We start from the raw sequence: 12,969 nt of genomic DNA on the forward strand, positions 1-12,969 counted from the left end.
GGCTCTCATCCTGAAAAACGATACCTGTTAAATTTTTTTCTGGATTGTAACACTAATAATTGCATTTTATATACATGTGAAAGTCAACATATTTTCAGCATTATGGCCATTTAAATTTGGAGTAACAGTGGTGATTTTAAATACTGACCTAGATAAAAAAGAAACATAATAAAGTGTTATCCTTTGGGTTGTTAATATATATGTTTCATTTCTAGAATATAATCTATAAATTCTTATTAATTTTGACTAATTTAAAATATGATAACCTGGGGAAAATGTGGGTTTTTATATACATTCTTTAAAAGTTAATCAGGATATTAGAAAAATAATCAAATAAGTAGATAAAAAGCCCAGTGAAATGCCTGGAGAGATGGCCTGCCAATCTTCAGAGAAGAAATTTGTTTGAAATGTGAGCCTTTATTTATCTCTCAGACCTTAAAAGAAAGCCCTTCAAAAAAAAGGGCTGATATCTTTAAGTCAATAATATTAACTGACTGGAGGCTCGGTGCATGGAAATTCATGCACACGGGGGCTGGGATGGGGGGGAGGGTCCCTCAGCCCAGCCTGCGCCCTCTTACAGTCTGAGACCCTTGGGGAATGCCCACCTGGTGGCCTAGACCTGCTCCCTGAGAACAGATGTCTAAAAGAAATAATCATATCCTTGGGTAAGGATTTTTTAAAAAAGTAATTTTTCAATAGCATGAAAATTCATTGCTGGTGGGGCTGAGGGGACTGGGGACTCTGGCAGCAGGTATGTGGAGGGGTTGGACCCACCTGGGGGCCGGCCCAGCTGTGCAGCATGCCTGCAACCCCTTCCCCCTTCCCCAGCAGGGCTGAGGGGATTGGGCGCAGCTATCTTGTGGGTATGGGCTCCGCCATCTTGCAAGAACATGATGGGCAATTAGCATATTACCTCTTTATTATATAGGATATTCTTTTTGGTATTATAATATTCTTATCTGACTTTTTTTCTAAATCACTGTACAGACTATCATGAGGAAAAGAAAGTCTTAAATGGTAAGTTATACATTTATAGCGAAAAACGAATCATACTCATTTGATAATATATAATATTGCTTTATAGAATTACCTGGGGTGTTCAGATATATTTTAAGATATAAACTTAAAGGATTGACAGAACTCTATAGATCCCATATTCCAGCCATTACTCTTATAGCAGTCCCCTCTATAACATCCCTGAACGTGTGTTCATCTGTCCTCCAGCTTGAAGACTTGTAGTCATTAGGAAGCAAAACTGAACGAGTCACCTCCCTCGGCCATGTGAGGTCAATTCCAGTATTTACGTACAGATGCTCATAGCCTGTTAACCCACTCTTCTCTAGCTGGGCTCAGCAACAGTGCCTTCTTCAGCCATTCAGTATGACTTGGAATTATGACTGAACTATATTAATGTATGTTTGGTAATAGGGTTTTTTTCCTCTTTGCATAAGAAAGTTTTAGAAATTCAGCTAATAAGCTAAATTGCCAGGTTAGTTATTTGTATATAAAAAAAAGCCTAAGTGGCCATCCGACCATCCAACTGGTAGCTATGATGCACACTGACCACCAAGGGGCAGACGATCAATGCAGGAGCTGCCGAGCTGTGGTGACACCCGGAACCAGAGAGGAGGGAGCCTGATTCCAGGCTGCATCACTCAAGAACCACCCTCTCGCAGTCCGGGACCCCTTGGGGGATGTCGGAGAGCCAGTTTCAGCCTGATGCCTGCAGGCCAGGCCTCTAGTGTTTTTATAAGTAGAGAAAATAGTCTGTACTGTAGACTAATGTGTGCAGTTTGCAATATAACAACCAAAGTTGCTTATCCAATAGTATAACACTGCATAAATGAGGCACTGATCTTAAATTTCATCTGATGATTGGCTCTTCTGTAATTCTATACAAACAATCTTCACTTAAAGACTAATTACTGATGGACTGGACATTTCATTTCCTGCCACATATGGCTTCCAGAACCTTTACTTTCTTATTGCCCTGTTTTGGATGCACTGCATTTAACTACTATAAAGTTAAAGGTGGCCCTAAAAATGGACTATAACATACCAGTGGCTTGGCTAGCACAGTTACCTCTTCAGACCTTAGATCTCTGAGATTGTTATGCACACACATATACATGCATGGGCAAGCAAGTAGGTTTATACTTATAAGGAAAAAATTATAATAATAATACAAGAATAAACTTTGTTTAACCTACTCACAAATGTAAACCTACTTTTGCTGAATTAGCTGCCTCTCATGTTCAGCTCATTTAAGTCTTCGTGGTAGGTGTATGTATTTGTAGATGTGATCTACCTGCCTTCTAAGTCTTTATTCATACAGTTGTTTAAAATCCTGCTATAGTATTCCATTAGAGACTTGATCCCTTCAATTTGATATCAGTCCATTAATCAGAATGGAGAGGAATAATATCTATTCAGTCCAACTTGCTTTATCTAATTATTTTACTCCACCTCACATTAATCTCAAATTCCTTCAACTTATCCCAAGGATATAATGTGTAAAGTGTGTATTATTTGGCCTATGGCATTATTTTCTCCTAATAATTTATATGTGTATGGTACTATGTAGTTTTTAGAATGTTTTTATTCTGTTTATGGTTTCTTCTTATAGAAATTCTTAGATTGTGATGTGTTTATTTATATAAAAGACCTCCAAAAGCTTATATATACACACACACACACACACACATATATATATATATATCTTTTTAAAAATAAACCTTTATTGTTCAGATTATTACAGTTGTTTCTCTTCCCCCCTCCCCATAGCTCCCTTCCACCCTGTACTCACCCTCCCCCCTGCCTTTACCTTCCCCCCCCCGCCCCCCCGCCCCCCCCCCCCCCCCCCCCCCCCCGCCACTGTCCTCATCCATAGGTGTACAATTTTTGTCTATTCTCTTTCCGGGGCCCCCCCCCCACATCTCCTCCCCTCCAAGAATTGTCAGTCCACTCCCTTTCTGTGCCACTGATTCTATTATATTTACCAGTTTGTTCTGAATCATCAGATTTTTTACTCACTTGCTTTTTAGATTCATTTGTTGATAGATATGTATTTGTTGTCACTTTGTTGTTCATAATTTTTATCTTTACCTTTTTTTTTCTTCTTCCTCTTCTTAAAGAATACCTTTCAGCATTTTATATAATACTGGCTTGGTGGTGATGAACTCCTTTAGCTTTTCCTTATCTGTGAAGCTCTCTATCTGACCTTCAATTCTAAATGATAGCTTTGCTGGGTAGGGTCTTGGTATTCATTACTTTGAATATTTCTTGCCACTCCCTTCTGGCCTGCATAGTTTCTGTTGAGAAATCAGCTGACAATCGTAAGGGTACTTGTTTGTAGGTAACTGTTTTCTCCTGCTGCTTTTTATAATCTCTCTTTGTCTTTTGCCTTTGGCATTTTAAGTATGATGTGTCTTGGTGTCTCTTTGGATTCCTTTTGTTTGGGGTTCTCTATGCTTCCTGGACTTGTAAGTCTATTTCTTTCACCAGGTAGAGGAAGTTTTTCTGTCATTATTTATTCAAATAGGTTTTCTATATCTTGCCCTCTCTCTTCTTCTGGCACCCAGATAATTCAGATGTTGGTACCCTTGAAGTTGTCCCAGAGGCTCCTTACCCTTTCTTCATATTTTTGGATTCTTTTTTCTTTTCCATTTGGGTGTTTTTTGTTTCTTTTCAAATCTTTGACTTGATTCTTGGGATCCTCTGTTCTGCTGTTTGAGCTCTGTATATTATTCTTTATTTCAGTCAGTGTAAGCTCAATTTCTAGTTGGTCCTTTTTCATATTCTTGAGAGTCTCACTAAAATTTCTCAGAGGTTTCTAGAAGATTAATGAGTAACCCTGTAACTGTGGTTTTGAACTCTATATATCTCTTAATAAAATATCTTTTAGGGCTTCTCAAAAACTTAATTTCATTTTTTCTTGTTTTTACCATTTTAGAAAGAATATATTTTGATTTATTGTAGTCTTATCTCTTTTATTATACCTGTAGTTTTGTGGTAGAGCATTCTTCTTTAGGCTCACTAATTGCTTCATATCTTTGGCCTTATGTCATATATCAGACTTCCTTTGTTTATCTGAAAATTAAGTGTATTTTGCAGTGTTCCTTGGGATGAGATGGTCACTAAGTGAAGGAGGCCTGAATTCAGGGCTCTCAGTCAGCCTCATTCTAAAAATATGGCTGTTTGACACCTGTGCTTGCACTTAAGCTTGTGTTTCAACAGATTTTCCAACTAAAAAGCATCTTGAAAATCTCTAAACTAGTTTGTCTTTAAGGCATCTCCCAACTCTAACTTTATATAAATACTGTGACTTCTAATTTGAGAATTTCAAGGAACTAAACATTACTTTCCTTTGAGAAATAATATATAATCAATGTAGTGATTTTCAAAAGTCTTTTAGCAGCAGTACTCTTTTTCCAAAGAAAATTTTATAGATACAACAGTGCATTCCTGTTGTTGGAGGAAAATATTTTATGTTTATAGAATCTACAGAATTCTTCCATGTCTCAAAGTTTTCTAGTACAACTTGAAAACCACAGCTTTAATGGATGTTTAGAATGTTTTATTGATGTATGCCCAAAAGAAGGACTGAAATGGAAAAAAACAATACCGCATGTCATGAGGTTGTAGAACAACTGAAAAATGTAAATTGGTACAACCACTTTAGAAAATTGTTTAATAGTGCATAAAGCTAAGCATATGCACACCATATACCTATCAGAAATGTAGATATATGTTTTTTAAAAATATACATGTACAATAATATTTATAACAGCACTTTGCATAATAGTGAAAACTGCCCAAATGTCTGTCAACAGGAAAATGAATAAATTTTGGTACATTTATACAGTGTAATAAATACCACTCATTAATAAAAACAAACAAACTACTGAGGCATTCAACAGCATGGATAAAACCTCAGAAAGCTCCAAGTTTGATTTATTGCTATCAATCAATTTGACATAAGAACTATAATGTCTATAATGCTGGACAAAAAGAAGTCAGATCAAAAGAGAACTTGTCATATGATTCCATTTTTAGAAAGGTCAAATACAGGTATAATATAATTATGATAAAAGATTGATTGCCTTTGGAAGGGTGGTGGTCAGGAGGGGTTACAAACAGGGTGCTGGGTACAGGGTTTGTTTTACTTTATGAACATTTATTGAGTAGTACATCTGTGATTTTTGTCTTTTTATAATGTTTCAATAAGAAGCTTACTGAAAAGGTTAAAATAAAGAAAAGTGCTGCATTGATGAACTGTGGCTATTTTGTTTGTTTTCTTTGTGAAGGCATGCTTCCCAAGAGCCAAGTGCCAGATGCACTTGCCAAAGAAGGCCTAGTTTCTCCAAGGTATGCATTCTTGTTTTACTCTTTCAAAATTAAGTCAGTTTTAGACCAAAATATTTTTAGACATTAAAAAATAAAACAGCGATGGGTTTGATTTATTGCTTACTATATTACTCATGTTTCTTTGACCCAAGAACTTTCTTTATCAGACATTATTGGAGAATGACCTATTCTGTAAATTTGAGTTTTTAATATAACTAAAGTTTGATTCTTTTTAACCTTTATCGGACGAAAGGGAACTTTAGTTCCCGGCAAGGAGTGGTTAAAAGATAACTTTAATACATTTTCTTTATAAATGTTTTTACTTTTCATAAATAACTCAAAGAAATAGATAAGATAGAGGCAATAAAGTATATGCCTGCAGAGCTGAATTTAAATGCCCAAAAAAGCTCTGGCCGGGAGACCCCACTATGGGAATTTAAATGCCATCTTTTAAAGGTTAAACACCAACACTTTAATAAGACTATAAAAATATTTTTATAATAAAATATACATTTATGGTAGAAAACTTGGAAAATGCAGAGAAATACAAAAGAAAATGATAAAAATCAATTGTCAATACCATCAACCTTAGATATATGGTCTTAATATTTGGTTTATTCCTCCCAGTTTGATTCATATAATACCTACTTCAATATTATTCACTCTTGAAAATATTAATATTATGATATATTCTATGCCCAATTTCCTATGTTATTAAATATTTTATAAAAGCATTTTTGTCTGCATTTTCATTATATGACTGTACCATAATTTATTGAACTTTTCTGTTCTTTGTATATCTAATTTTTTATACCTTTTTAATAGAAATCTTTCAAAATGTATTTAACACCAACAGTCTTAATAAATTTAGCTATATATATATATATATCAATATATATATCAATATATATATATATATATATATATATATATTTATTTATTTATTTATATTTCAAATGTCCTCAGGGTTATTTATGTTCTTTGTAGTTTTTTCTCTTTCTGCCTTTCTCCCTATCATTGGTCTATATTATGTAGCAGCATCCTCCTATGGTTGTTAAATTATTTCATATGCAATCTTCTACATTGTTTTATATATTTTAAGGCCCTAAGGATACTTCCTCTAGGATTTATTTATGGGTGCCTGTATGTAGGTAATAAGTTCAAAACACTAACAGTTTGATTAACACCTGTTTACAAAGCAGAAGACTTAGTTTTACCTTAAGTTTTACTGTTTACTCAATAAACCACCTTGAAGAATTAATTTCTTGAGTAATAATATTTGTGCCAGGGAGGAATAAAGGTAATTATAAGCAAGTATTATAGATTTTTGTTATGTTCCTTAAAAAAAATATTGTGTTTTGTTTGTTCTGATGAAAGAAGATTTTAGTAAGGAGATGTATAACTTTTATAAAAAGTGTCTTGTCAGAAATACCTGTTTGTGTCTTTTTTTAATACAAGTTGAAACATGGAAGTATAGGTATTTTAAATTTGGAAAAAATTACCAGTTATATAATGGTAAGACCACTGATTATTTAAGAAAAAAAGTTTACCTAGATAATATATTTCTCACCATAGATTTTTAGCTATTTTAATGTTAATGCACATGATTATTAATATAATAATTCTTTTTTAATATTTTACAGCTATGACTGGTTCCAAACAGACTCTTTAGTCACCATTGTCATATATACTAAACAGAAGGTAAACATATCTTTAAGATCGAAAAAAGATAAGTGTTAACTATGTGCCAGGTACTTTCCTAAGCACTTTTCTTATATTAACTTATTTACCCCTCACCATTTATCTCTATGAGGTAAATACTTTTGTCATTTCTGCTTACAGATAAGGAAACAAAGAGAGATTAAGTTATTTACCTAAAGTCACATAGCACGTGGCAGATCTAGCATTTTGAACCCTCGCTGGCTAGCTCCATTGCATATGCTCTTAACAACCACACTATAGCCTCTTAGAAAAAACTAGACTAGAAGCATTATATATGCTTTTCTATTATTTTTTTTTTTTAAGCAAGGATGGCAAAGTAAGAATCCCACTTAACTTCACCATGAGAGCTAATTTCCTGACCATAAATTAGGATTTGAGAGACAGGAGAGACTATGCTGTGGCTTAGAATAGGTAAACCACTAATGGGGTTCAGATGCCCTCTTGAAATTAAAATTCAGGGCATAACTCATTCAACATCTCTTGAGCACCTACATTATTTGCAGTGCTCTCTTAGATGTCAGGGATCTAATAATATGCCAGATACATAGAGACTTGGCTTTTATTGGGTTTATAGTTCAGTTGGGAAATCAGACAAATAATCAGGCAACTTACATTATTTCCATACACATCCTCCAGCAACTGACAAGGTCCCCACACTTGAGAAACCATGTGGATTTAAAGACAAGTTCTAGAAGCTAGGAGTTTCTGAGAATCCATGCTACTTCTGTGGTAGCAAAACCACATCTGAGCCCGTGAGTTCCTCAGACTCCTACAGCAGGACTTGACCATTCCATAAGAGCCACCAGCCTCCGCCTGATGCAGCCCAGAGTGCCACAGACACAGCTTGTCCCGCCTTCCACTCCCCCTCGTATTGTCTCATTGCACGCACCATCCAAAACCAATAGGGAAGCGCCTAAGGAAGCTGGGGTTTACTGCCATTAGTAATATCAGTGAGGCACAGACGACTATGTGTTACTATGTGTTCAGTGTAGGGTATAAATCAACAATTCTCAACCTTTTCATTTCATTGCACACATTAACTACTAAAATTCTGCAGCACACCAAAAAATATGCTATTTTTTTTTTTTTTGACAATTTAACAAAAAATGGGTATAATTTTTTACACTGAACGGCTATTGTGTTGGTTGCTGTCATTTTTATTTTATTTTATTTGACAGTCTACGGGAAAAGAGATCCGTAGTAGCCCTGCCTAAATAGTCAGGTATTGCATTATTAAGTTTTTTATTGAATTAATTGGAGTGACATTGGTTCACAAAACCATACAGATTTCAAGTGCACACACAATTCAATAAAACACCATCTGCACACTGCATGGTGCACCCACCACCCCAAGCATACACTTTGCCTCTTTATCCCCCAGCTCTTTGCCTAGGCCCCACCCTCCTCTCTCCCTCTGGCTGTCCCCACACTTTTATCTGTCTGTGTGCTATGCCAGTGTTTTTCAACCTTTTTTGGGCAAAGGCACACTTGTTTCATGAAAAAAATCACGAGGCACACCACCATTAGAAAATGTTAAAAAATTTAACTCTGTGCCTATATTGACTATATATAAAGTAATTCTCTTGAATAGGAATCAAATAAACACAAAGAAAGTATTTTATAATTACTTTATTATGAAATATTAAGTAAACAAAATAGTGAAAAATTATAAAATTCTTGTCTTGTCTGCACCTACGGCACACCAGGCAACATCTCGCGGCACACTAGAGTGCCGCGGAACAGCGGTTGAAAAACGCTGTGCTATGCATGTTTTTTGTTTAATCCTCTCACCTTCTTTCATCTAGTTCCCCATTCTTCTGCCCTCTGGCAACTGTCAGTCTGTTCCATGTATCTATGCCTCTGTTTCTATTTTTGGCTAAGTTCAAGTGTAGGTATTATATCTTTTAAAAATTCTTTTGGCCTAGCTTGTGTTTCTCAGTATTTTTTTTTTTTTTCCTAAGGAGAAGAAAAGGGAAGGGTAAGAGGTCCCCAATTAGATTCCTGGTGAGGGCACATGCTCAGGTTTCGGGCTCCATCCTTAGTAGGGGGTATGCAGGAAGCAGCTGATCAATTATTATTATTGATGTTTCTATCTCTCCCTCTCCCTTTCTCTCTGAAATAATAAAAATGTATATATTTTTAAAAGTATACTTGTAGAAGTTTGGCAAAAATCTTTTAATCTTTCTCTTTTTGCTTTCTATTTAAGGATGTCAATTTAGATTCAGTAATTGTTGATCATCAGTATGATTCCTTTAGAGCAGAAACTATCATCAAGGATTATTCATATCTTATACATATTGGTAAGTACTTTATGCTTTATTAGTGGAAACAATTCCAGTGTCCTTTACATATGCTTGGTCTGAAGTCTAGGTACTAAGTATTTATCTTCAATTATTTTTTAATCCTCACCCAAGGGTATGTTCTTTTTATTGATCTTTTTTTTTTTTTTTTTTTTTTTTTTTTACAGAGAGAGGAAAGGAGGGGAGAGAAAGAGGGGGGGTGGGGGGAAGAGAGCAAAATATTGACAAGAAAGAGAAGCTTCAATCAGTTGCCTACAGTATGTGCCCTGACCAGCCCAAAACCCAGATATGTGCCCTGACTGGGAATTGAGCCTGCAACCTTTTGGTGCACAAGATGATGTTCCAGCCAACTTAGCCACCCATCCAGGGCTATCTGCTATTATTTTGGTTTAATATTTAATATGCTATCATTTGGGTTTATCATTTTTATCACTTTTTTTTTTCCTGGTATTTCTTTCTATTAATGAAATTGCTAGCAACTGGCAGTATAACCTCACCTTTCCCAAATTTAAGTAATTAGTTGTAATCAAAATAAATAATAATATGAAATATTTGTTGGCTCAGCTTTGTAAGACTCTTCTGGACACCTACAAACTAATCTCTGGAAGCCTGTGTGTCACATGCTTCTAGGAGGCATCCGTCACTGGGTGCTAGTTTCATCGGCCTGGTTCTTAACCTCTGGTCTCAAGGAAGTCAGGCTGCACTGAAGCAGCATGGACTGCAAGGTTGTATTATATCCCTCCGTGGTCAGAGACCAATTGTACCATTCACTTCTGTCTGGTTTGAAAGATTACAGATCTATCAAAAGACAGAAAATCAGGACTGAGATCTGGAATAAAAGATACCAGATTCTGACTCCATTTTTGACCCATAACGAACTTGACTCTAGGATTTCACTCTTTTCTCCTTTTATGAAGATGATATTCTAATTAGAAGGTAGTCATGAAATAAACAAAACAACAGCAAGAAGAAAATAATCTTGGTAATTGGTTTAAGCATGAATTCTTATGTAAAGACCCTTTCATTTACTTTTGTAAAACACAGACTGAAGTTCTCTAGATCTCAGCTGACTCAGGATTCTGCTTGTTGCTTTGTTAGTGAAGAGCCTATCGTCCTGAATTTGGTCAGAGTTGATAAATGTCTTTTTCTTATTTCCTTTCATTTATTAATCAAAATCAAATCTTTCTCCTAGAAATGTGTCCTATCCTGCCTAAAGTCTAATGTAAATTGCCTCTTATGGGAGATGTCTAGAAAACACTTAGATGTCTAGAAAAGTATACGTTATTTATTAGCACTGTCATAATTTTTCTTTAAATGAAACCTCTGTGTCAGCATCTATTATGTTTCAAATATTATGGCTAATAGTGTTCACACTGCATGTAGCTAGCATATCTCTGCACATTTATTAAAAAAGAAACAAAAATTCCACATTCAAAAATATGAAACTCTTAGTTGGTAATATTGGATCAGAAAACTAAAATAAGGTAAAATTTTAAGTTTCAGATAACCATATTATCACAGTGAAATCTAGAGCAAATGTTTGTAAAAAATACTTCTGGAATGTAAGTTCCAGGGATTTTTCTGTTTCACCAATGGCTGTGCCCATGACACCTAGAAAGTGCATGGCACACACAGATGCTCAGTAAACTCTCTTCGATAACTGGAGCATTCAGCTTTAGAGAACAACGAGAAAGGAGAAGCCGAGCTAACCTGGTCTGGCCAATGTTCACATGTGCATGTGTACACCCTGAGCATGTGTGCACGCCTCGCTCCCTCCCCTGCTCTCTTCTTGGTTTGTAGAGTCATCAGTCTGGGACCCACACTTGGAGTAGTTTAGGTTACCACCTGTGAGCAATTGAGCGTTCACTCTTTAATTAATAGGGAGAGAATTAAGCAAAATTGAAGAAATGTATGTACAATAGTATGTTTAAATGATTTGACTCTACATTTTGGTTGTATACAATTCCTTTCTATTAGTCTCTCAGAATTTATCTTATTTATCTTGAGAGATTTGAAATAGAGCATAAAAGAACCATTTAAATGATGTTCATGAACTGTGTGAATTAAAGTTTTTTTTTCTATTTTTTCATATTCAATATTATTCTGTATTAGTTTCAGGTGTACAATATAATGGTTAGACAATCATATACTTTACAGAGTGATCACCCTAATATTTCAAGTAATTCCCCTGGTCCACACATAGCTATTACAATATTGTATTTTCCCCCCATTCACCTCTCCCTGGCCACTCCCACTCACCAGCACATGCCCTCACCTCCCTACTGTCTGTGTCCATTGGTAATGCTTATATGCATGCATACAAGTCCTTTGGTTGATCTCTTTGCCCCGCCCCCTCCCCTGCCTTCCCTCTGAGGGTTGATAGTCAGTTTGATGCTTCTCTGTCTCTGAATCTATTTTTGTTCATCAGTTTATGTTCACTATATTCCACAAATGAGTGAGATCATGTGATATTTATCTTTCTCCGATTGGCTTATTTCATTTAGCATAATGCTCTCTAGGTCCATCTATGCTATTGCAAATGTTAAGAGTTCCTTTTTTACAGTAGCATAGTATTCCATTGTGTAGATGTACCACAGTTTTTTAATCCATTTGTCTGCTGATGGGCCCTTAGGTTGTTTTGAAATCTTAGCTATTGTAAAATGTGCTTCTATGAACATAGGGGTGCATATATCCTTTCTGATTGGTGTTTCTGATTTCTTGGGATTTATTTCTAGAAGTGGCATTACTGGGTTTTAACTAAATATATAAATTTTCTTTTTCAGAGCTAAGCCATGAGATTCAAGAAGATTTTTCTGGTATGCTTTACTAAAAAATAATTATGTATATTCATACTTATACACATATGCACATATATACAATACATACATATGAAGGAGGGGGAAATTATCATTTGTTTTATTTTTTATATTTATATTCCTGTGTCAAAATAAAGATGTGATATTTTTTAGATAAACAAATACATTAATTTTTAAACATATTCTCCCTCTGATTTCAGGCCCCACCTCCCTTTTTTCTTTCCCTTGTTCCTTCTGTCACTTTACTCTTCCCTTTTCTTCTCCTTAGGAAAGAAAATTGTCAGCCTTTTATTTTTCCTCCCTCCCTCCCTCCTTTTCATTATCTCTACCCTACTCCCGACATTCAGCTTGTAGAAATGTTCTAGACTAGATAAATTTTTCTTTTTTGAATGTTTAATGTTGATTAAGTATATTAAATTGTAAATATTGCTGCATATAAATATACAATGTGGATTTTACACAGCTATTTAACAACAGAAGACTAGTTATAGAGTGGTCCATTCAATGGCTGATTTGTATATATCAGCCCTCTCCTTTTTTTATATATGTTAAGTAGTTACCATGGCTATATTTGAGCTTGTATGAAAATTAGCAATACATATTAGTTTTGTCCTTGATGAATTAATTTGAAAAAAGTTAATCTAAATTTAAAATAAATTAAACCTGGCTGGCCAGTGGTGCTCAGTGGTTGAGCATCTAACATCATATAAGGTATAAAACTTTTTATGAATATGTGCACAAAATCGTATTTATTTTATTAATTATCAGTGTCATTCATACAGATT

At 35.0% G+C, this 12,969-nt stretch overlaps 1 protein-coding gene across 4 annotated transcripts in view; it reads left to right on the plus strand.

Annotated features, from left to right (window-relative positions):
* The window catches only part of CYB5R4 (cytochrome b5 reductase 4), a 52,993-nt gene that overhangs the window by 20,413 nt on the left and 19,611 nt on the right, over positions 1 to 12,969 (plus strand). For 2 of the 4 annotated variants that reach the window (XM_084889149.1, XM_084889147.1), the window contains exons 5-9: positions 988 to 1,017; positions 5,307 to 5,367; positions 6,990 to 7,047; positions 9,275 to 9,368; positions 12,152 to 12,184. In XM_084889149.1, coding sequence (XP_084745275.1) covers positions 988 to 1,017; positions 5,307 to 5,367; positions 6,990 to 7,047; positions 9,275 to 9,368; positions 12,152 to 12,184 — 276 coding nt within the window. The remainder of the gene's footprint in view (positions 1 to 987; positions 1,018 to 5,306; positions 5,368 to 6,989; positions 7,048 to 9,274; positions 9,369 to 12,151; positions 12,185 to 12,969) is intronic. The other 2 variants (XM_084889148.1, XM_084889146.1) reach the window with 1 other exon arrangement.

The sequence above is a fragment of the Pipistrellus hanaki genome, assembly GCF_964339955.1.
Source record: "Pipistrellus hanaki genome assembly, chromosome: 7".
Taxonomy (NCBI): Eukaryota; Metazoa; Chordata; class Mammalia; order Chiroptera; family Vespertilionidae; genus Pipistrellus; species Pipistrellus hanaki.